This window comes from Anopheles coustani, chromosome 3 (genome assembly GCF_943734705.1).
Source record: "Anopheles coustani chromosome 3, idAnoCousDA_361_x.2, whole genome shotgun sequence".
Classification (NCBI taxonomy): Eukaryota; Metazoa; Arthropoda; class Insecta; order Diptera; family Culicidae; genus Anopheles; species Anopheles coustani.
The window spans coordinates 27,671,731-27,693,486 of NC_071288.1; the positions used below are offsets into that span (position 1 = coordinate 27,671,731).

General features: G+C 46.6%; 7 protein-coding genes across 9 annotated transcripts; 3 read left to right on the top strand and 4 right to left on the bottom strand.

The window, feature by feature from the left end:
• Positions 1-498: 498 nt before the first annotated feature.
• Positions 499-6,608, bottom strand: LOC131264772 (ubiquitin domain-containing protein 1). Of its 2 annotated transcripts, none has more exons than XM_058267073.1 (4): positions 5,195-6,608; positions 2,410-2,805; positions 2,224-2,327; positions 499-1,621 (listed from the first exon to the last, which is right to left on the bottom strand). In XM_058267073.1, exons 1-4 carry the CDS (start codon positions 5,271-5,273, stop codon positions 1,466-1,468), a joined length of 735 nt encoding a protein of 244 aa, XP_058123056.1. In that variant the 5' UTR covers positions 5,274-6,608; the 3' UTR covers positions 499-1,465. The 2 variants fall into 2 exon arrangements, with proteins under 2 accessions (XP_058123056.1, XP_058123129.1); XM_058267146.1 differs by having other exon boundaries at positions 2,410-2,792; positions 5,191-6,608.
• A 330-nt stretch (positions 6,609-6,938) lies between these two features.
• LOC131271685 (transport and Golgi organization protein 11) lies at positions 6,939-8,880 on the top strand. Of its 2 annotated transcripts, none has more exons than XM_058273191.1 (3): positions 6,939-7,435; positions 7,648-7,975; positions 8,045-8,880. In XM_058273191.1, the coding sequence occupies exons 1-3, from the start codon at positions 7,183-7,185 to the stop codon at positions 8,259-8,261; spliced, it is 798 nt and encodes a 265-aa protein (XP_058129174.1). In that variant the 5' UTR covers positions 6,939-7,182; the 3' UTR covers positions 8,262-8,880. The 2 variants fall into 2 exon arrangements, with proteins under 2 accessions (XP_058129174.1, XP_058129175.1); XM_058273192.1 differs by having other exon boundaries at positions 7,660-7,975.
• A 467-nt stretch (positions 8,881-9,347) lies between these two features.
• Positions 9,348-12,667, top strand: LOC131272397 (26S proteasome non-ATPase regulatory subunit 1). Its single transcript, XM_058274115.1, has one exon. It carries the CDS (start codon positions 9,466-9,468, stop codon positions 12,589-12,591), a length of 3,126 nt encoding a protein of 1,041 aa, XP_058130098.1. The 5' UTR covers positions 9,348-9,465; the 3' UTR covers positions 12,592-12,667.
• A 161-nt stretch (positions 12,668-12,828) lies between these two features.
• LOC131260949 (cytochrome c oxidase assembly protein COX15 homolog) lies at positions 12,829-14,502 on the bottom strand. Its single transcript, XM_058262812.1, has 4 exons — positions 14,239-14,502; positions 14,025-14,172; positions 13,766-13,898; positions 12,829-13,705 (listed from the first exon to the last, which is right to left on the bottom strand). Exons 1-4 carry the CDS (start codon positions 14,395-14,397, stop codon positions 12,850-12,852), a joined length of 1,296 nt encoding a protein of 431 aa, XP_058118795.1. The 5' UTR covers positions 14,398-14,502; the 3' UTR covers positions 12,829-12,849.
• A 59-nt stretch (positions 14,503-14,561) lies between these two features.
• On the top strand, positions 14,562-16,236 carry LOC131260948 (uncharacterized). The gene is made up of 2 exons (XM_058262811.1): positions 14,562-14,733; positions 14,801-16,236. The coding sequence occupies exons 1-2, from the start codon at positions 14,710-14,712 to the stop codon at positions 16,148-16,150; spliced, it is 1,374 nt and encodes a 457-aa protein (XP_058118794.1). The 5' UTR covers positions 14,562-14,709; the 3' UTR covers positions 16,151-16,236.
• Positions 16,237-17,675: 1,439 nt separating this feature from the next.
• On the bottom strand, positions 17,676-18,934 carry LOC131258792 (fatty acid hydroxylase domain-containing protein 2-like). The gene is made up of 3 exons (XM_058260175.1): positions 18,811-18,934; positions 18,066-18,702; positions 17,676-17,823 (listed from the first exon to the last, which is right to left on the bottom strand). The coding sequence occupies exons 1-3, from the start codon at positions 18,932-18,934 to the stop codon at positions 17,676-17,678; spliced, it is 909 nt and encodes a 302-aa protein (XP_058116158.1).
• Positions 18,935-19,517: 583 nt separating this feature from the next.
• Positions 19,518-21,014, bottom strand: LOC131258801 (fatty acid hydroxylase domain-containing protein 2-like). The gene is made up of 3 exons (XM_058260186.1): positions 20,888-21,014; positions 20,132-20,768; positions 19,518-19,659 (listed from the first exon to the last, which is right to left on the bottom strand). The coding sequence occupies exons 1-3, from the start codon at positions 21,012-21,014 to the stop codon at positions 19,518-19,520; spliced, it is 906 nt and encodes a 301-aa protein (XP_058116169.1).
• Positions 21,015-21,756: the final 742 nt, after the last annotated feature.

A 21,756-nucleotide genomic window follows, 5' to 3' on the forward strand; every position in this document is an offset into this window, starting at 1 on the left:
TACTTAGTTACGGTTCGAAGCGTTTGATGTGTTTTTTTTCCGCTTCCCCGATGGGAGAGAAAAAAAAACGAACGAGCGCGAATGTAATGGAACTCGAATGTGATGTTTACAGCAAATCGTACTCTTCAATAAAATTGATAGACTTATTTTTATACGTTTTACATAAAACTGCCTTCGAAGAAATTGATAATTGTTTTGAAAAGAAAGAAAACAAAACCAGAAACTAATGTACAACCCAAAAACAAACGATGTTATCGATCTGATAATAACTAAATCGTCCAAATGTCTGTGAACACGCAAAAAATGTTTTCTACTGAAACCTACAAATGGAATGTGACATCGAAAATAAGTTAGTTTCAAATAGTTTGATGTTGAAATTGAATTACAAAAAAGTTTAAAAATCAAAAACAGTAGTAAGCAATTGAATCCTGCTCGATCTTTTTTTCGGATGCACGTGTGTCGTCTTTGCAAATCATACGTATGGAACACAGGCAACGGTTCAAATTAAATAGCCTTCTGTTATCTCGAAATATATTATTTTTGTTTAGCTCGTTTATATATCCGTAATATATTAGCCTATCGGTAAAAATAATAACTATCAGTTCGCTTACATTAAACTTTGTTAATATCATTTCATTACACTCTACCCACATGATGCTGATCGTCAATCAAACCACCCTACGGACGCACCGCTACCGGTGGATGGCACCAGGGCAGTTGTTGGTTTCGCGCTCCATTTTTTTTCTTTTATTTTGAATTAGTCACGTACCGGGTAGTGCTTTTTGTGTGCCTTTTTGCCAATGTCACGCACGCATAAACACCAACACACATTTGTATTTATTTACATGTACACGAAAGTGCATCGTTTTACCATGGCTCAGCGCATGGTCTTGTCGCTACGGTCTACTCCAATGTCAGCCACCACATGGCCTTTCTCCCACACTCAAAATTGGTAATAAGCGTTCCGGTGTCCGGGTTCGGACTCACGCGTCTATACAAAAGCATTCTATCGTTTAAGGTAGCTTTAACATTCAATCCGTCTTCGGCAAAGGACATCATGTCCGTACGCGGGGGGAGCGAATCGCAGGATACTGATCGAGCCAGATCAGGGTTATTGTATGAATTGATTTCCACTCTCTTCAACGTTCGTCGTTTGGTTGCATTTTTTCGCCTCGCGCTTATGTGTATATATATGTATCAACGAAATTTATGTTTAGGTCGGTCGTGTGTAGCCCCAACGAAGGGGAGAGAGGGGACTCTCTCCAGGGGCCTCACAAGCGTGTCGCTACTGTTGCGGTGTGGTAGCAAAAACTCGCCGCCCACGACCGTCGTCCATGTTAGCCGCTTTTCTTTGTCGCCTCGCGTGCATTGTGTCCCCGCCGGCAACGGGTGGTGGAAAGGGGTGGTGATGCGTGCCGGCGGCAAGATACATCCGCAGGTAACGCTCGTTCCACGCCACCATCGGCTAGCTGATGGCAAGGGACGATTGTTTTTCCGTATTTACAATGACCTGCACAATGTATCCGGGCTGTATGTGGGCCTCATCGATGTGCATTTTATCACCTAACAATTTACCACCGTAGAACCAGCGCTGAGTAAATGCATCGATTCCTTCCTGAGCCTAGCGGGTGTTATCGTGGCCGACGTAGGCGGGAATCAGGTCGGGATTGGGCGCGTTTCAGAAATGCCGCCCCACCATCGGGAGGTCACAGGTATTGTTATGTTTGTTAACAATTCGTGGATACCGCGGTGGACAGGTGCCAAAGGGGCGACAGGATAACATTTGATAGTGCGTCACGGTGGGGACAATATTAACGACGGCAGTTAATGAAGGGTACACACGCGAGCGAAGTACGTTTGTGGTCCGTTTCCACCCAATCGTAGTGGCCACCGAGATGCACCGGCAGGGTTGGAGGACAATTGATTTGGTAGCGTAGGTAGCATGTTCCGACGAAGCGCGATAGGTGAAAGAAAAGAAAAATAGACAGACAGTTGTAAAGAATTAATTATGAATTATTAACCGCAAGGAAAAGGGACGTGGGTGGAAGGGTCTGTGGGATGTGTGATTGTGAAGGAGAAATCGATATCGCTAATGGTTTGGAGTTTCCTTTCGCGGGGGTGTTACATCGATAGTGAATGCATAAAAAAAAATTACGCAGCCACAAAATGGTTTTAAATGATAAAGGTTCACGAAATATTACATTGATATGGATAGGTACGTACCTGAAGTTTCTTTTTACATTGTCCAATTGTGTCTTTAGAATAAACTGGTAGCTTTACATCCGTACATGTCGACGACAAGCGAAGCTTAAGGATCACTTCCGTACCTGCAAAAGCAAAAATAATCAAGACAAGGTCAAAACGTTGCATTATCGTAAACCTTTTCCGAGCACATCCAGCTCAACCTACCGCCATCGACAGGTTCCGAGTATTCGGCAGGCGAGTCGCGCCCATAGTCTTCCTTAACTATATTGACAGGATATGATAAGCAGTAGATCGGGAGTTTGTACTGTGAACCAAGTTCGTCGTAGCACTCCGTGAGGTATCCGTTGGGGACCGAAATGTTGGCACCGTCCAGTATTGCTTGCGCGAGCTGAAAGTCGAGCGCCTCGGCCGCGCTGGTTGCTGCCCGCAGCGCGTCCCAGATCTCCTTGCGGCCCTCGAAGGCGGGAGCTGTGTCCCAGAACTCATCCCGTTTGCTGCGCAACTGCCCCTCCGTTAGCGGCACTTCCGATTTCCAGCGTATTGTCTCGTGACAGAGAGGATGATTTTTGCGCTGCACACCGACAAAACTGGATGTCGTCCCTGGAAGGAGAGGCATAGCATGGATTGCAATTAGTACGGTCCTCGACGAACAGCGAATAATGTAAACGATTCATTTATGGAGCAGGAACCAGTGGCGTGGGGAAATAAAGCTTCCTTTTGTTCCCTCGCTAGGCGTATCATTTCAGTAAAGCAAGATAATAATAAGTATTGACTGATACGCTTAGGTTGCTTGAACGAAATTACTTAACAACAAGCGTGTGCGACGCGAACGTTATCTGTTCTCTTGATAAAGATTTATTGGGAAGCACTTTCGTTGGTTCTTTAATTCCTTTTTTTTATGTAGCTTACATTCTGTGCAGCCGATAGAGACAACAACGACCATTTATTGGGTTAAAATGATCAATATTAATTCATCCGAATGATCAATAAAAATTCGCAATAATTATGATCCCGAGGAGATATTTAGCCCAACAGATGGTTCATACGAGTGACTCGATTGGATAGTGAGTTTTCAAAAAGACTGAGTGGAACAGAAAGTCCCATTACTTGGTTCAGGGATATCGTTTAACCACATTTCCCACAAAAGACCTCAAGATAAGGTCGGGCAGCTTTTGATATTTTTGCATGCGACCAATTAGAATGCGACGTACCGACTTATTACTATTTTATTAGGTACAACTGTTGGGGTTTTCCATGTCATGCACATTAGTTAAAGTAATTCAGATTGTGTATGCAAATAGTCGGTCGGGTGCGAGTGTATTCAATAGAAACAGATTTTATAACGCTTTGCTTTGCGATAGGGAATGAACGGGTCAAAAGCCATCTAATGGGCGAAGAAACACGAATAAAAACAGTCATAAATTACCGTTTATATTCTTTAAATAACACCATAACTGTCAAACAGATCAATATTTACGTGACAACAAAAAAAAAGTGGCATGTCGTGACCGCCAACCATCCATTTAACGATCGACGTGCATTTGCATCGCTTATCAATCGCTTCCAATCAAGGTGAAGGATTTCCCGGTGATAAGGATCGTCCAGCACGAACAAAAAGGAAAAATAGTATGGGCGACTAATGGGAACCGAGTGTGCGGTGGGCACCCTTTTACTCACGGTTAATTTTCTCAACTTCCGTGTCGCGAAATGGTTCTTTTTTTAATCCACAGCCAACGAGCGCTGGGAAGGAAACGGTTCGCGTTCGATCTGGGTCGTGTCGTTACATACGAGCGAATATTAACGCACTCAACCACCCACATGCAGCGGGGGGAAGACTACCAGGGGGCAGGGTAAATACGCAAATTTGAATCAAGGGTGTGTGCCTTTCGGCCCCGTTCCGTCGACGGGGCGCCACCACCTTGCCATTCGTTTGCCTGCCCTTTCATCCACTCTATCGATCGCTCAAAATATGTCATTCAAGCACATCGCGCTGCTTCTGGCGCTGCTGCTGCTGCTGCTATTGCCGCCGCTAGTGAACTAATAACAAAAATAGCATTGCGGCACCGACCAACACCAACACGAGCGAGTCACGCTCGTGGGTCTACCAGAGGACGGCACAAGTGGCGATATTAATGATTGAAACAAGTGTTTGAAGGACGACGCGTCTCGCGCCGCGAAGTACGCGGGGTAGAGTAAAAGTGGTTACCTTTCCGCTTTCCAGACCGAACCGGACTGCTTATGGCTTCGCCTGGGCCGGCCAGGTGATCGAGCAGGATGACGTATTAGAAGCGACAACAGCAAACAGAAAAACCAATCCCACTAGAAAAACTGGAACCAAAGCGCATGGAGCGTTTCGGAATTTGCATTCTTCCTCCCGGGGGGCGAAGGAAGGCAGAAGGGAAAGAGCTACATAATATCGATATGCGACGAACGCAATTTCATAAACCTCATCTCGAACCTCGCGCCGATCGCGCAGCAGATCGCCACTCCAAACGGAAGTAGCTGCTGGAAGTTGTTATGACGACGACGCTCGGGTAGTAAATATTAATGTTTTAAAATTCACCTCATGTGACTTGGTATGAATTTGTGTTTGAATGGGCCCGTTATAATATGCGACCACAAACGGAAAGTGTGTAGTGTCGCTCCGGGCTCGGTCCGATTATTTACTTGCATTCTGTCTTGCTCGAACCATCTGCGTTGTGTTGGACGATCGACTGAATATTTACGTTTCACGTCTTTAGGCAGGCACAACGTCCAACGTCGGCGAATGACGGCTGTGTCGATGTGAATAATATGTAAATTGGGAATACCCCAGCTTGGCGAGCGGCTCGATAAAATGCGTATGACTGACAGGGTGATGAATTTCTGAAACCTTTACTACCGCCTTTACTGGTGATGACTGTGACGATTCAGCTGATTTCCTGCAATAGAACAAGCGCTGCGAACTGGACGGATCCACCGTTCGGTCGCTACATTATGCTGTACGTACCCGTTACTGGTCGGGAGACATTGTTCGATCCGGTGTCCAGTGTTTCGTCGTTCCGATTGATGCCGATGCAGTTACCCATTTTGAATGCGTCTGTTCGGCCTCCCGCTACGTTTGGGATCGCAAATCTACGTCTATGGTTCGTACTACGAATTCACTTCCTGATGTCCCACACCGATGGATGGGGGTTTTTTTTTCGGTACACGTTCCCTGGGTTTCGGTTGTACTCCTACCGTTCACGCTTGGGGCAGGTTAGGTTGGTCAATGATTATGCGTTGCATTGGGGCTCCCTGATTTGGGTTGAAATCCTTTAGTTTCCTTGTAAATGGCGGCTAGTAACCAGTAGCACCAGTCGCCTTGGTGTAGACTGGCAGGTTACTTTGTTCTGCGCTTGTTGTATCGATGTTTTATGTTCCGTGCATTGTGCACGGGGGGGATTTTTATGACTGGCACGGTTCGGTACCGCTCTTCCGGCTTCTTCGATTGCGGACTGTTGCTAATGAATCGGTGCTTACACACTGGGCAACCAGTTACAAAACTCACTGTTTAAAATGTTTCCGCAAAATGCGTTGGAAACATGAAAAGTTCTTTTCTCTCTCATGTTATTGCACCTTTCAAAACAAATCACTTCCACTTCGTGTGGTCGGCAAATCGTTGCCCTTTATCGCGGTCACAAGCGTGAGGCCTATCGCAGCCGCTATCCTGTTACTGTTCCGAGCTCTAGCTGCGCCGAGATATCTCACCGCTGGGGATTTTCGGATGATATTTTAGAACTTGTTTATATGCACACAAATTTCACTCGCCCAATGATTACGACACGGTGTTGTAAGGGTGGATGGTGGTGCTGGCTGTTGATCGCTTGGTTAAGAACAGTGCAGAAGCGAAAAGTGGTAGCGAAGGGATGGAAATGTAAACCGAAACAGAGCGAAATTGTTAAAAACTATCGCCGAACGGCGAAACTACAGCGCCAGGAAAGCGAAAGAGTGCGCACTTGGACGTATTTGTTCCTCCATCATCGTTTCCGTTTCCTTATTTTGCTAGAAGCACCACTTTCGGCTGTCATGCTCAATCGTCAAGCGCGTAGGAAATACGGATGGACCATATTTTCCGACCGATAAAGCGCCACTACGGTCGTCACGAGGTGGTGCTCGAGGCGTGCTGCCGTTTTCTCAACGCACCGAGAAGCTGTGAAAATTGTTCGCTTTGCCAGGCAGTCCTGTGGAAGCTGGTAATGGGAATGCAGCAACGAAGTGAAAATGAAGCGTAGAACGTTTCGCCACGGACACTGAGCGTGTGTAGGATGGCAAGCAACTTTTCACGCGTAGCACTAACTAATTTGCAATTCCTGCGGGGAGGAACAAACGTGTAATGTAAGAAAATTTTGGTCAAACGCACGACGAGCGAACAACTATTTCGAGGTGCTATGCTAAACGATAAGTCCGGAACAATTATCGTTTGCACTTGTAAATGACATTTTAACGATAATTTATAGAATCAAGGTGTATAGATCTATTCACCTTAGCTGTAACGCAAGTTGATAGCAGAAATTCTATTATTCTTTTATTATGCCATTTTACCATCCAAGTTGCGTGATTGTACTTGCAGATTTAATTTTGCAATAATTTTTTTTATAAATTTACAATATTACTGCCCAAATTCATAGTTTCTTTGCAAAACTTGTAAATTATTAATGCGTTACAAAGAGTTACGTGGACGCTGTCAGGCTCAACTGTCATTTTCTAAAGAGCAGCACAATTGGAAAACAGTGAAAATATAATCCTTTCCGCGCAACAAAAAGAAAACTGAAAACATTATTCAACCGAGTAAAAAAAAACTAAAGTAATCTACTTTCGCACGGGCGTCGGTGCCGATCTGTGTCACGCACGTTCAACGAAAATAGGCCCGCCGCTCTACAGCACTATTATAAATAGTTTTGCAGCCAGCTGCATCTTGTGCCCATCGGAATCTCCATACTTAGCGTACCTAACAAAATGGCTCGCTCGATAAGTCCCGGAGGCTACTCGAACTACGAAGACGATACGTTGTTCCAGAGTGCGGCCTTTACCCACGATATCAGCGAACAGATGCGTGTACCGAAGCGGATCCGTGCCACAGGAGATTACTTTGAGGACCAGGATTTGCTGCCGAATGGGAATGGGGAGATTAATTCGTGGAACTACCACAACAAGATCGATATGAATGTTCCGGACCGTATTGTGGTGCTCGGACAGGATCAGCATTTGGGTAAGCGGAAGTGAGAGTATGTGAAGAAGTGGGCGAAGAAATTGGCAATCCACAAAACAGAGCAACAAAAGCCATCTAACATGCCCTAAACACAATAGCCAACACTGGGCGTTTATATACTCACATTACATTGAACTAACATCCCATACCCTTCACGTGCATTTTTTTCCTTAATTTACGAACGCACTCCGAACGGTATCTAATCATGCCAGTTCTTACATCAGGCACCAAATCAGCACCGCGTGAAATTATGCTGGAAAACTCCATTTTGCCGAAGGATCCAGGCTTCGTACGCGTTTCTACGCCACCGCGCGTGATTACGCTTTCGGAGCACCATTTTCCGTCGGCTTCGGATGAGCCCGAAGAAAACGCCAAAGACAACAACCAGGATGATAACTACGGACCGGCTTCGTTGGATTCGATGGAGGACCCCAACAGCAGCAATGGATACTTTTCCAGACCGTCCGCATCCCACGGTCGGGATGTCTCGAAACGATCCGCATTTTCAAAGTACAACAATGAACTCACTTTAACAAGAAGGTAATACTAAAAGACCGCAAAAATATTGTGTTACTTGTTTAGCATGTTTCCTCACTTGTTCCTATCCAGCATGCGCGAAGAAACGCCAACTTTTGGCGGTAGTGTCGAAAATTTAACGCCGTCTGAGGAGGTAACGCACCTGCGGCGCCAGGTGGCCAAGATAAACCGTCGTCTACTAGCCATCGAAATCGAGTCGGTGAACCGGCAGCAACGTGAAAAGATCATCTACTGCGTTGGGATGGCTTATTTCTTATTCAAAACTTTTATGTGGCTTAGCCGGAAGTAAATCTGTGCTCCGGTGACCGTACTGTACTCCTTGTTGCCATCTGTGCGCTTGGATGCATCTTGAACCAACTACAAACCATAGAGACAAGCTATACCATACAATCCGGTCGTAGCTGTGAACCATCAAATGGTGCATAGGATGAGACAAAGTTAATGGTACGTGATGGCACAAAAACAACACTAAACAAACTGCTCGAGATAAAGGCAAACATAATTTACCGGCTTTATAATTGGTTTTGGCGACTGAGGTACGAGGGACTGCAAAGGTGCTGGCGACGAATCGAAAATTTGATTCTTGTCGGGGGGTGGTCAGGACGAAGGTTTCTTTTTGAATAATTCAAAGACGAAAGTATTTTCATGCAACCGTGTGCTAGGTAATTAGATTTCCTGTTTTTTTCTGTTCTTCGATATTAGAATTTGAAAGTAGTATTTTTTACAATTTTATATTCTTATTTTTGCCGAACCAACAGAAGAAGAATGCAGATGATTTGTAATACTGATATTTCCGTTTTTTTAAGTTATTCTACAAGACTTAATTAAACAAGCGATAAGATAAAAATACACACACATGATGAAGCATTCGAAATTGGAGTAAATATATAAACATCGTTATGTTACGAATAAAACGAATGTCTTATCTTTAATTGGAAGCGGTCATATCGGCGCAAAAACTTGAAATGAAGCACGAGACTTCGTTTTTTTCTCATTAGGCTTTGCACGTGATCATATATGATTTAAAAGGAAATACCAGTTCTTTGATTCACGCTGCCAATTTGGTAGCGGAAAGTGAGATCAAGGATTTTTCCACTGCAAACTTGTTTGTAGGGTGTGAAATTAAGGTAATATCAGTTTAAGGTAAAAACAGGAAACGTCTTTTTTCGTAATGCATTCTGTGCAACAGAATATTTTTAGCGGAATATCATTGTTGTATTTATTGTCTTCCAGGCGAGTGTTGGATATAGTCACATTGAGGATGACATGAAACTGACGTTTCGTCGCCACGACATTACCTTGGTCCCACAAGTACCTTGGTTGAATTTGACATTTTTCGATAAATGGCGTTTATCATTGTTTGCAATTTGTGAAAGTCATCACAGCACGGTCGGTGAAACAGCTTTGTAATTTCGTCTGTTAATTCCAAATAAGTGTTTCATACAGAGCAGTACTTATTTCGTGCAAGTGCTCCAGCAAAGTAGAGTAAAATCATGGTGAACATCACCTCAGCCGCCGGCATCATCTGCCTGCTGGATGAACCGGTCGCGGAGCTAAAGGTATTTGCGCTGAAGAAGCTCAACATGATTGTTGGCGAGTTCTGGCCGGAAATCTCCGAGGCGGCCGAAAAGATTGAAATGCTGCACGAAGACAAAAGCTTCCCGGACCACGAACTGGCCGCCCTGGTCGCCTCGAAGGTTTACTACCATCTCGGGTCGTTCGAGGACTCGCTCACGTACGCCCTCGGCGCAGGGGACCTTTTTGACGTGAATGCACGCAACGAGTACGTGGATACTATCATCGCCAAATGCATCGATCACTACACGCAGCTGCGGGTGGCCCTGGTTGAGGCGGAAGAGACAAACCAGGAGGCAAAACCGATCGACTCGCGCCTGGAGGCGATTGTGAACCGCATGATTCAGCGCTGCTTGGAGGATGGTCAGTACAAGCAGGCCCTCGGTATCGCACTCGAAACCCGCCGAATGGACATCGTTGAGGCGGCGATCATGAAGGCGGACGATGTGCCGGGAATGCTGGCCTACGCGTTCCAGGTGACGATGGGATTCATCCAGAATCGTGCGTTCCGCAATAAGGTGTTGCGTTGCCTGGTCGAGCTGTACAGGAACGCGGGAGTTCCGGACTACGTCAACATGTGCCAGTGTTTGATCTTCCTCGAGGATCCGCTGGCCGTAGCGGAGGTGCTCGATGGGCTGACGAAGGAGACCGAATCGTCGGTACTGATGGCGTACCAGATTGCGTTCGATCTGTACGAATCGGCTACCCAGCAATACCTCGGTCAGGTGCTGCAGGCCCTCAAAGCCACTGCTCCGATTCCCTCGGCGCTCATCTCCAACTTTAAACCGCAAGGCACCACCTCCACCGAAGAACCTGCATCCGACGGTGCAGCACCCGTAGAACCGAAGGCTGAACGTACCCTCGAAAGTCTCAACGAGGCCGAGAAGGTGCACCAGAAAAATATCGAAAAGCTGGCCAGTATCCTCTCGGGCGAGGTAACCATCGAGCTGCAGCTTCAGTTCCTCATCCGTAGCAATCACGCCGACCTGCAGATCCTGCGCGCCACCAAGGAGTCCGTTCGGCTTTCGATTTGCCATACGGCCACCGTCATCGCGAACACCTTCATGCACAGTGGAACGACGAGCGATCAGTTTTTGCGCGATAACCTCGAGTGGCTGGCGCGGGCCACGAACTGGGCCAAACTTACCGCAACCGCTTCGTTGGGTGTGATCCATCGTGGACACGAGACGGATTCATTGGCGCTGATGCAGAGCTACCTGCCAAAGGAGAGCGGTCCCAGCTCGGGCTACTCCGAAGGTGGTGGCCTGTATGCGCTTGGTTTAATTCATGCCAACCACGGCGCGAACATCATCGACTACCTGTTGCAGCAGCTGAAGGACGCGCAAAACGAAAACGTCCGACACGGAGGATGCCTTGGGCTTGGTTTGGCCGCGATGGGAACCCACCGGCAGGATGTTTACGAGCAGCTCAAGTTTAACCTCTACCAGGATGATGCAGTCACGGGAGAAGCGGCCGGCATTGCGATGGGAATGCTGATGCTGGGCTCCAAGCACGCACAGGCAATCGAGGATATGGTTTCGTACGCCCAGGAAACGCAGCACGAGAAAATCCTGCGTGGTCTTGCCGTAGGAATCTCGCTGACGATGTACGCCCGGTTGGAGGAAGCGGACGCTCTGGTCGCTTCCCTTTCCAACGACAAGGATCCGGTGCTGCGCCGTAGTGGAATGTACACGATCGCGATGGCATACTGTGGAACGGGCAACAACCAGGCCATCCGTAAGCTACTGCACGTAGCCGTCAGCGATGTGAACGATGATGTACGTCGTGCCGCTGTCACCGCGATTGGATTCATTCTGTTCCGTTCGCCGGAACAATGCCCATCGGTTGTGTCGCTACTGGCGGAGTCATACAACCCGCACGTACGATACGGCGCTGCGATGGCGCTGGGAATTGCCTGTGCCGGCACGGGATCGCGCGAAGCGATCGCACTGCTCGAACCGATGGCCAAGTTTGATCCGGTGAACTTTGTGCGCCAGGGTGCACTGATCGCGTCGGCCATGATACTGATCCAGCACACCGACCAAACCTGCCCCAAGGTGACCTTCTTCCGGCAGCTGTACACGCAGGTGATTACGAACAAGCACGAGGACGTGATGGCCAAGTTTGGAGCCATTTTGGCCCAGGGTATCATCGATGCCGGTGGACGCAACGTAACCGTCAGCTTGCAGTCGCGTACGGGCCACACGAACCTGCAGGCCGTCGTGGGAATGCTACTGTTCACGCAGTACTGGTACTGGTTCCCGCTGTCCCACTGCCTGTCGCTGGCCTTCACCCCGACCTGTATCATTGCACTAAACTCGGATCTAAAAATGCCGAAAATTGACTTCAAATCGGCTGCCCGCCCATCGCTATACGCCTACCCGGCCCCATTGGAGGAGAAGAAACGTGAAGAACGCGAAAAGGTCACCACGGCCGTGCTTTCCATTGCGGCCCGTGCTAAACGTCGTGAGGGAGACAAGAAGAAAGATTCGAAAGACTCGACGGCGGCTGCTGCCGGCGAGACGAAGATGGAAGTGGACGAAGAAACGACCGCGACTGGTAAAGAGGATGCGGCGAAGGTGAAGGAAGAAGCGAAAACATCCACTTCTACCACCACCACCACCACCACAACCCCGGTAAAGGAGGAATCGAAAAAGAAGGACAAAATAACCACGGGCTCTGGATCACCGGCTCCGGCGACCGCAGCGGATGATGCGACGGCGGGATCCAGTGGAACAGCCGACAAAGCGGACAAGGATAAGGATAAGGCCAGCAAAACGCCGAAGGAACCGGAACCGAGCTTCGAGATCCTGTCCAACCCGGCCCGCGTCATGCGCCAGCAGTTGAAGGTGATAAGTATCGCCGAAGGTACGCCCTACACACCGCTGAAGGATGTTACGATCGGAGGTATTGTCATGATGAATCATACGGCGGGAGGTGACCAGGTGTTGGTGGAACCCGTCGCTGCCTGCGGTCCGAAGAATGACGATCTAAAGGAACCGGAAGCACCGGAACCGTTCGAGTACGTCGATGATGACGCTTAAACATTATGCCCCCTTATTAAATTTGTGTGCGATTGAATCAATTCGTTTCGAAACTCTGAAGTATCAATAAAATACAGATTAAAACGATTAAAAAGGTTTTCGTATAGAAATTAAGTCTAGTAATGGCCCATTACATACATTTCTTTGGAATGGAACATATATTTTCATTTGAATACATTTAATTGTAAAATTTGGGACTGAATTTATGAGAAATTGAGCAAAGACGAGTAGTTGTAAGGGACTATATTGTTATCACGTTTATTTGGGCAGTCGTTTAACAAGTTTCATTTCATGCGTTAACCAAATGGCCAGCGAGAGCAGTATCAACGAGCCCGACTGGTGACTGGCTGCCAGCGGGACGGGCACGTACGTCAGCAGCGTCGTAATGCCGAGGGCCACCTGCATCCAACCCATAAAGGCCACCGCCGTAGCGGCCTTGTACGCTCTCGGTGGAAGCATTCTTCGGCGCGATATCAAAAACATCCCGGTAATGAGTGTCAGCGTGGCCGTACCCAAAACACGATGGTCGAACTGAACCGTCGTAGGATTTTCCGTGAAGTTGCGCAACGTCGGCGAGAGGGCCAGAATGTCGCTCGGTATCCAGCGGTCGGCCATCTTTGGGAAGGAATTGTAGATGAGTCCCGCGTCCAACCCGGCCACAAACGCACCGGACAGTGCGGTCAGAAAGACGGCCGCCTTCGTCGCATGCGCCAGGCCCTTGAAGCGGAATGTGGCTGCCGGGATCTGGCCGAGAAGCCGCTGGGCTGGGAGAAGTTTATCGAGGGCCGACCAGAGGAAAAGGGAGTAGAGCACAAACGCGAATCCAAGGTGAGATGCCAGGCGGTACTGGGATACACGGGGCACATCGCTCTCCTGGTGGAAGCGATCTTCGAGGCCCGACTTGACCATGTACCAGCCCATAAGCCCCTGTATACCGATAAGGGTGCCGAAGGCGAGCACACGAATCTTCATGGCTCGATTGAAGTACCCTTTGGTCCAGAAGTAAACGGCCGGGATAGCGTAAAATGCACCGATCGCACGTCCCCACATTCGGTGGCCGTATTCCATGTACCAGATCATTTTAAATTCCTGAAGTGAGATGTCCTGGTTTTTCCTAAAGATATATTAAATCACATGTTGATAACAATAAAGAAGAACCATTACTGGTGCTTACAGTTTGAACTCGGGAAACTGTTGATATCGGTCAAACTCCTCGCGCCATTCGTCATCTGTCCGGGGCATCTTTTCCCCGAGCAACTTCCACGTGACCATGGAGAGGCCCGATTCGGTTAGCCGCGTAACGCCACCTGTGCCGAGTAGACGCCAACAGTTAGTGTTTATGTGAATGGTCATTTATTTTCCTGCCAATTTAACAATTTCCTCAACTACCACCGACACGCAGTAGAACACAAATTCATAGTACACAATCCCACCTAGAACAACGGCCACGAAGACCATGCCGCTACATCCGAGCAGCCAGTATCCGACCGCTTTACTGCCTTTCTCCGGCAGGTTTGGTTTAGTGCAGAATCGGCTAATGGGAGCTCGATACGACGATCGACTGATCGCTAGAAGACTATTCTGTAAATGGAAAAAAAATCAATTATATTTTTACATGTGCATGGAATCATCGCCTCAATAAAGTACCTTTGTTGCATCTCGTAAGGTAAATCCCCCGCCGGTTTGTTTGAACGAATTACTCACGAATGACCTGGCAGGGTTGATGGTTTTAAATGCAGAAAATTTGCTGCAACTGCTTGCGCCATTACGCACTAGACACGAGCTTAAACGTAGGCAGTTAAACATGGTTTCTTAATGTACTTTTACTACAACTTAATTAAATAATTTTGGTTTTACGATACTGATGCAAAAATGCGGTGAACTTTTTCACGAAATGTTGCGAAATGTTGTTTTCGTCTCTTCGAGAAATGTCACTTTTGACATCGTTTACTTTTGACACATCTACGCGCCAGCCGGCATCTGCTCCTTGGAATTTGGTTCCTTTCTTTATCAACAGCTCGCGGCGTCGAACGAATCTCGAAACGTTCGGTGTGTAGATTAAATTCCGTGTTTTCTACTATCAGTTGAATCCAGCACGGAAGTATAGAGAAAGTAAAGATGAGCGCTACCGGAGAAACGAATGTAAGTACTACAAAATTCTTCGTAAAACGTTGGTCGGCATTGCCAACTGAAGCAACTTTCTCTCCAGAATCGATCCGTGCTGGACTGCCATTGCTATGCGGTCAACGCAGAGTCGGGCACTTTCCTAAACTATGTGACGCAGCAAAAGGCCGCTCTTATCGATTCCGTTCAGCTTCTGCCGAAGGAGGAGGCAGCGGCCGAAATTGAGCTGGCGCTGAGCTTCATGCAGCACTACATGCGCCTGGAAGACGATGGGTTGGTTGATAAGCCCGAATCGAAGCATCGCGTCCTGATCGATCGCAGAAAGTCTCCGTTCGAGATCCTGCTCGATCTGCACGCTTCGATGCGGGCCACCTGCGTTGGCTTTAAGCTGTACTTTTACGGAGAAAATCCGATCACGAGCGAGTTCATCAAATTGCTGCTCCAGTTTCCGTCGTTTTCGAGCCGCGATGGCGACCAGCTAACCCTAACCGCAGAAATTCCACTGAAGCTGGCGTACTGCACGATGGTAGTGTTTGATTCGGCCGACCTGGAGTCAGCCAGTGATCGGTTGGCGGCTGCTTGGTCCACCAACGATGCTCCGTGGTCGATTCGCAGTGTGCTGGTGCAGGAGAACATAAAGGACGAATTTGTGCTGCTGGTAAAATCCAAACTGAAACCGTTCACCGAAGGCCAAAAGCACCTCCTGAAGCATCGTTTCATGACGGCACTCGCTGCGGCGGAATCTTTGGGTTCGCAGTTGATAAGGAATGATTCCGATACGAGCGAGGTCAAGCCTACGCTTGCCTTCGTCCCGGGCGTCCAATATTTGGTGTCGCCTGCCGAATCGGCAGTTACGCCGAGTCCGATCGTAGTGTTGAACGCATTCCGCACCGCAAAAGAGGCCATATCGCTGGTTAACAGCAACAACGGTGGCTCGGTATCGCTCTGGAGCGAGGAACTATCGCTTACGTTCGAGGTTGCGTATGGACTACGTAGCCAAACCGTTTGGGTAAACAGTTACGCCGAATTCAACCCGGACTGCCCGTATACTTTCCGGGCGGAAGATTTCTGCTACGGTTCCGACTATGCCGTTTGTGAGAAGAAGGTAAAAACCGTGTTTGCCCCCTCGAAGACCGCCCCAGTGAATAGCGGCGACCGTAACCGTGCCGCCATCAAGAGTCTTGGCACGTATGTGGCCGATACGCGTAGCTATCGGGGTAACACGGTGCAGATTAAAAACGGTGTCCACTACGAAACCATCAGTTCGCCGGCGGACATTGCGGCGTACGGAGAAAATCATCGGTTGGCCATTGCGGACAATTTCTGGGATTCGTACGTTTCGCTGGATGCATTTGATCGCCGCTTCTTGCTCGACACAGTGTACAATCAAAGGAAAGTGATTTGCATTCCATTTGGTGTAAGCTTTGCCAACTAAGCTGAAACCCAATACATTCCGTTCTGTTTACAGGTAAAACTTTGTTTTTTGATTCCTTGCTATGAATAAAAATCGTTTATTTTCATAATTCGTTTGCTTTATTAAATCCCAAATTTGGGTCAGTTTTAGATAGTCTAAGGAACATAAGAAAGAATATTAAAAATAACTACTTTAACGCTTCCAAATGTTATCTGATTTAATGCGTTAATGAATTTTAGTGCAACATGAAATGTAATTAAACATGATTTTTTTTAATTTATTTTTGCACGTTATTTAACGTAACATATAAATTAAATCATCCTCCCATCTAAACTTTTCTCAAAACTTTACCACCCTAGTGTAGTTTGTGTTTGTGATAGTTTCAATACATTTGAGAAGCGTTCTGTAAAAGTCCTTATATGCGTTAACATTTTAGATAGATCGAATCGCAGGGGACCAAATCTCTTACATCTTATATCTGTACAAACCTTTCGAATATGTTTTGTTGGTAACAATAGCAGAATTTTAAATATTTATCTTAATTAGAAGCGAAACCTTCTAATAAATTGAGAAAAACTAGCGTTATTATTGATTGCGATTTATTTTCTGTGCAATATCAAAACATGAATACTTTAAAAGAATATTTACATCATACACCAATTGTAACACCAGGTATGAAGACGTTTTCTTTATTTCTCACTTCTATACACGAATTAAGCAAACAATATAAAGAAAATATCTAATTAAAACTTTAATAAAAACTTTCTGAAAAAGCTTTACAAAGTTAACAACTCGCTCTGGTCACAGAGAACCGTCGATCCACTCCAAATCGGATCAATGCCACTTCCACTACCCCATTGGATATACTAATTGAAAATTTCGAAATCCATTAATGCTTGGTGTGAAATGCGAATGTTCGCAGACCGGCTACCGTTCACGCTAATTGTGCTATTCGACATAATGAATGGTTGTTCCTTTCAGTTTCATTGAACGTTTCGGGGTGTTTGATATAATGGCTTGCACTATATAGTATTTTGCGTTTTTCTCGTTTCAGTCGGTATCTCTTCTCTCGCCTCTTTCGTTCCCCACTGACCTACGGCATTTTAAAAATTTAAAAGGCACTTGCTTACATGGCTCTAAAACAAACAAACAAACAAATTTTTTAAAAGCATGCATGTTTGAAACGATGCACTACAACGATGCATAAATTAGGATGCAGGTGTGACTATTCAGGGTTCCATCTTAGGTTATGAATAAATTTTCGTACAGATGTGAATATCTATGCTCTGTGAAAGCAATAAGTTAGACAACCACTATTTTGCCACCTCAAAACTGCAATATCATGCTGGTTTACTGGTGTCGCAGATGTCATATGCCCAATGGGTTTGGAGTTCGCTAAGAGTGCACGGTGATATGGGAAATCATGCCTATGTTGGCATAATCTCGACTTGCTTTGCACATAATTTTGTCGACTTTTTACATTTGATTCATACAAACAAGTAAACAATCTCAGTTCAACACTACCAGCATTTCGTAACGTGCGTGCTCACTCGTCCTTATCCGGTATCCATTCGTGGGCGGATCGGAGGGTGAAGAGTCGATGATGTCGCTGAAACTGTTTCTTCTTTAGAAATTCCTTCGCCGTTCCGTGCACAAGGTCCCAAAGCCCAAAGTTTCCGTAGCACTGGTTAAAGCTGGTCGATATGGAAGAGGCGACAAAAAATGTTAATGATTAAGGGCAATTTCACGGCATGATGAAAGAAAATTAGTAATGATAGTGATGGAAACTTTAAGAGTCTAACAAAAGTTCGCCCACCAAGGGGCGCAGGTCAAGGCCCTAGCGAAAAAACCACAAACAGAGGCGATCAACCGCATCGGCCCTATACGACTCCGTTTGGGGCCAGGATGATTGATAAACGCTTGTTGCATAACTTACTTCAGGTGATGGTAGTCGTGGAACTCCGAACTAGCCATCAGCGGCAGATGGTAGTCCGAGTGGTCCGTCAACGTGTCGATCATCACGTACGTAAACCAAATGAGCGTCGTGAACACGTGAGACCGCATGATCACGGGCCCGGCGTAGACCGGAACCAGATCGCTGAGCACAAACTCGACCGGATGCGAGTACATGGCAGCGAGCGCCACCGGGGAACTCCACTCGTGGTGCTGCTTGTGAAACCGTCGGTACATGTGGCGACTGTGGAGCAGTCGGTGCGTGTAGTAGTAGAAGATTTCCCAGGCCAGGATGCACACCAGCATATCCTGCGCGATGCTATACAGCGAGGGAAGCACCCGGACGGGTGGGATTTCCGTAACGAACTGCTTGCAGGTGTGAAACACTATGTAGGACATGGGCACGCCGAACAGGAGCTGATTGCGCAGCACGATGAGAGCGAGCTGCTTGAACCGATCCCACGACAGGGGTTCGTTGGTGCCAGGTTGGATTTTATACTTGCGCAGGAACCGTGGCCGACCCGTCAGGTCCATCGCAACGAACAGCATCCCGAAAACCCAGAAGAATGAGTAGGTGTACGTCGTCATGAACCACACATACAGCACATTCGGATCATCACCTTTGCGAGGGGTAAAAGAGGGACGATCGTTAAGCTTTCATAACGATTTTATGACACGCGCACAGTGCCCTTAACCATACAGCTCACCAACTGCTAGACTGCTATTACCTATTACATCGAGCAATTGATTCCATTTGCTCTCGATGAAGTGCGGATACACGTTCGGGACAAATGGAACACTTGTGGACACATTCGTTGCATTCGATAAAAGATCACTTATTTCATCACCCATTTTGCTGCCGTACGAATATCTTTTCCTGCGACTCACTGACGGCTGCAACACTGATTAGAACACCTACCGGGTACGATAACAATGAACGGAACACGTGGACCTTCCAGCACCGATGTGCATCCAACGAAGGCATTCACAAGACTGACTGCTTAGGACTGATCCTGTGCTCTCCGGTGTCTTTGCCGTTGGTCGATTGCATTGCGAAACTGCAGAGGGACCGATCGCGTGGTCCGTGTTGTTGATTACCAAGGTTGTTTTGATAGGATTGTATACTTTTACGATCCATTACAGTGTGTTTCAAAATGAATGATGACCCACACAGTTCGTTTTTTGGAAAATTTAGCAATAACCGTTTTATGATGGGTGATATCGTTTTTACCGTCGAAACGGTTTGTCACAATTAATGCATGAAAAAAAAGTAAAACGCACGCCAAAGAGGTCCTTGTTTTAGTATTCAAATCGCTGGAAAACGTTATATTTCGAGTGTTACGTCATCTTAATATCTAGCCTAAATCGTAAACCCTGAGCCACTGCTTGTCATTAACACGATCGATAAAATCGAATCATAAAAAATAGACTAAATTTATTTTGCTGGTACAAGTTCCCTGGCGGATTGAAGGCTGAAGATCCGGTAATGGCGTTGGTATTCTTTCTTTCTCCGAAACTCGTCGTTCGTCCCGTGTAGTCGATCGAACCAGCCATAGTTACCATAGCATTGGTTGAAGCTGAAAGTGGAAAGTAATTTTATGCTGTTTATCGAAGGTTTGCTTTTGGGAATCTCTTCGATCGGGGTTTTTTTGCATATTAAATCAGTGTTGTTCTTGCTTTCATGTTAAAAATAAGGAGATTTTAATTTGACTAGCAATAGTGAAACATATTTTGCATCAAAACCTGCCTGCAAATAAATGAGTTGTGCAAGCATTGATCCGAAACACGATAAGCTTGGAAAAGGGGTTCGGTTAGGGTTCCATTTAGGGGCACATAGCTCGCGGCAGCAGTAAATCAATCAATCAGTCAAAATTTTTGATAACCTGTCACTGGATTAGCAAAAACATTACGAAACAGAGGCTGACCTGGCCGTGGTTTTCGATTAGCGGTTTCCCTTTCTACTTAGTTATCCTCGGGTTTGGAGGGAACCAAAAGGTATAAAGGAAATGATCTACATCTTGAAGCTTAATGGTAACGGGTTGAACTCACTTTAAATGGTGATAGTCGTGCGACTCCGAGCTACCGAGAAATGGGAGATGGTAGCCGGAATGGTCACCGATCGTGTCCCACATCACGAACGTCAGCCAGGCGGCAATGGTGATCACGTGGGACGTCATCAGGCCCGGTCCGATGTAAACCGGCAGCAGGCCGCTGATGACGAACTCGACCGGATGTACGTACATGCCGGTCCAGGCGACTGGGGCCTTCCACTCGTGGTGCTTCTTGTGGACGTGCCTGTACATGAAGCTTGAGTGCATCAGGCGGTGCGTGTAGTAGAAGGCGATCTCCCACGTGACGATGCACACCAGCATGTCGCGCAGGAAAATATTCATCGTTGGCAAGGTTCGCACATCGGGGACGCTGATCAGCAGCAGCTTGCGGGCGTGGTATGTGGCGTACGTTATCGGTATGCCGTACACTACCTGGTTATAAGCCACGGTTTGGATGAGGCACTTGCAGCGATCCCAGTCGAGTGGTTCGTGGGTCCCTGGTTGTGTTTTGTACTTGCGCATACAAGTGGGCCTTTGCGTTAGGTCCATCAGTATGAACAGTCCGCCAACAATCCAGAACAGTCCATACGAGTAGATCATCAGGTACCACACGTACAGCGTGTCGGGATCGTCCCCTGGTATAGTGTGAAAAATAAATACACTTATTGTTGCTATCTCACTGAATTCAATATGAAGCAAGTTTACACATTTGTCTTACAAAATAACCTAACTATTTATGTATGACCGAACTGACCTATGATATCTAACAGTGCGTTCCATTGACGTTGAGCAAATCCTTCCTCGATGCAAGATTGATGGTTCCGAAAACCGTCAAACCGGGATTCCGCAGTCACGTTAAATTCCCTCAGTGTTTCATTCATTGTTTCACACTCAAACATCACATGCACTTCCCAAAATCAGATCGTGTCCTACCGCACTTTTATATCTCACATAAAAATAACATAATCACTAACAGCCGTTTTGTATATCTTATCTTTACTGATCGTTAAAGAAAGCAGTCGATTGAACTGTGCACTCTCCAATTGATGTTTCCGCGATGGCCACACGTGACGGACTCGATTGTGGCTCCCTGTTGCACAGTGGTTTTGAATGAAACCATCGATATGAAAGCTCCCCGCTTGCAAATTTAAGATTTTTTTTGGGGCCCACACACATTCACCTTATAAAACCTGACGGGATGAGTCCATTGTTACGGCATACCCTCACCGCCGATCGAGTTTTGACTTGGTCTTGAATGTTGGATCAAGACTAGTTTTTCGAAGGTCTGGGCCAATGCCCCTTACGAAATCCTAATGTTAGATTGATTATTTAAAAAAAAAATTACAATAAGTTACATGGCGTAGAAGTTAAGCCGAGGGAAAAATTATAGTTAAATTTTATTTTTCGACGTTAACTTTTGAAAGAAATAAAAATTGCTTCGAATCCGATTCCTCGTAAGTCATAACAGAAACGTAACATCACATTTGTAAAAAAAAAAAAAACAAAACATTGTTTTGTTTGTAAAAAAACCACACAATCCATTCGAATCTCGTCATATTCTCTCTGATACTGAAGAGGTAGAGACATAGCCTGTTTAAAATGATTCGCAAGGGTTAATGTCCG

Bases quoted from the DNA above. Each gene is read 5' to 3' on its own strand.
- LOC131260948 (XM_058262811.1), top strand. From the start codon at position 14,710: ATGAGCGCTACCGGAGAAACGAAT. The intron at 14,734-14,800 runs GTAAGTACTACA...CTTTCTCTCCAG, and splicing joins GCGCTACCGGAGAAACGAAT to AATCGATCCGTGCTGGACTG.
- LOC131260949 (XM_058262812.1), bottom strand. From the start codon at position 14,397: ATGTTTAACTGCCTACGTTTAAGCTCGTGTCTAGTGCGTAATGGCGCA. The intron at 13,899-14,024 runs GTGGGATTGTGT...TACTCGGCACAG, and splicing joins CTTCGTGGCCGTTGTTCTAG to GTGGCGTTACGCGGCTAACC. The intron at 13,706-13,765 runs GTAAGCACCAGT...ATATATCTTTAG, and splicing joins CAGTTTCCCGAGTTCAAACT to GAAAAACCAGGACATCTCAC.
- LOC131264772 (XM_058267073.1), bottom strand. From the start codon at position 5,273: ATGGGTAACTGCATCGGCATCAATCGGAACGACGAAACACTGGACACC. The intron at 2,806-5,194 runs GTACGTACAGCA...CTCTCCTTCCAG, and splicing joins TGTCTCCCGACCAGTAACGG to GGACGACATCCAGTTTTGTC. The intron at 2,328-2,409 runs GTAGGTTGAGCT...TTGCTTTTGCAG, and splicing joins CTCGGAACCTGTCGATGGCG to GTACGGAAGTGATCCTTAAG.
- LOC131271685 (XM_058273191.1), top strand. From the start codon at position 7,183: ATGGCTCGCTCGATAAGTCCCGGAGGCTACTCGAACTACGAAGACGAT. The intron at 7,436-7,647 runs GTAAGCGGAAGT...TAATCATGCCAG, and splicing joins CGGACAGGATCAGCATTTGG to TTCTTACATCAGGCACCAAA. The intron at 7,976-8,044 runs GTAATACTAAAA...GTTCCTATCCAG, and splicing joins GAACTCACTTTAACAAGAAG to CATGCGCGAAGAAACGCCAA.
- LOC131258792 (XM_058260175.1), bottom strand. From the start codon at position 18,934: ATGGGTGATGAAATAAGTGATCTTTTATCGAATGCAACGAATGTGTCC. The intron at 18,703-18,810 runs GTAATAGCAGTC...CCCCTCGCAAAG, and splicing joins TCAATTGCTCGATGTAATAG to GTGATGATCCGAATGTGCTG. The intron at 17,824-18,065 runs GTAAGTTATGCA...CATATCGACCAG, and splicing joins CACGACTACCATCACCTGAA to CTTTAACCAGTGCTACGGAA.
- LOC131258801 (XM_058260186.1), bottom strand. From the start codon at position 21,014: ATGAATGAAACACTGAGGGAATTTAACGTGACTGCGGAATCCCGGTTT. The intron at 20,769-20,887 runs GTCAGTTCGGTC...ACACTATACCAG, and splicing joins CGCACTGTTAGATATCATAG to GGGACGATCCCGACACGCTG. The intron at 19,660-20,131 runs GTGAGTTCAACC...TTCCACTTTCAG, and splicing joins CACGACTATCACCATTTAAA to CTTCAACCAATGCTATGGTA.
- LOC131272397 (XM_058274115.1), top strand. From the start codon at position 9,466: ATGGTGAACATCACCTCAGCCGCCGGCATCATCTGCCTGCTGGATGAA.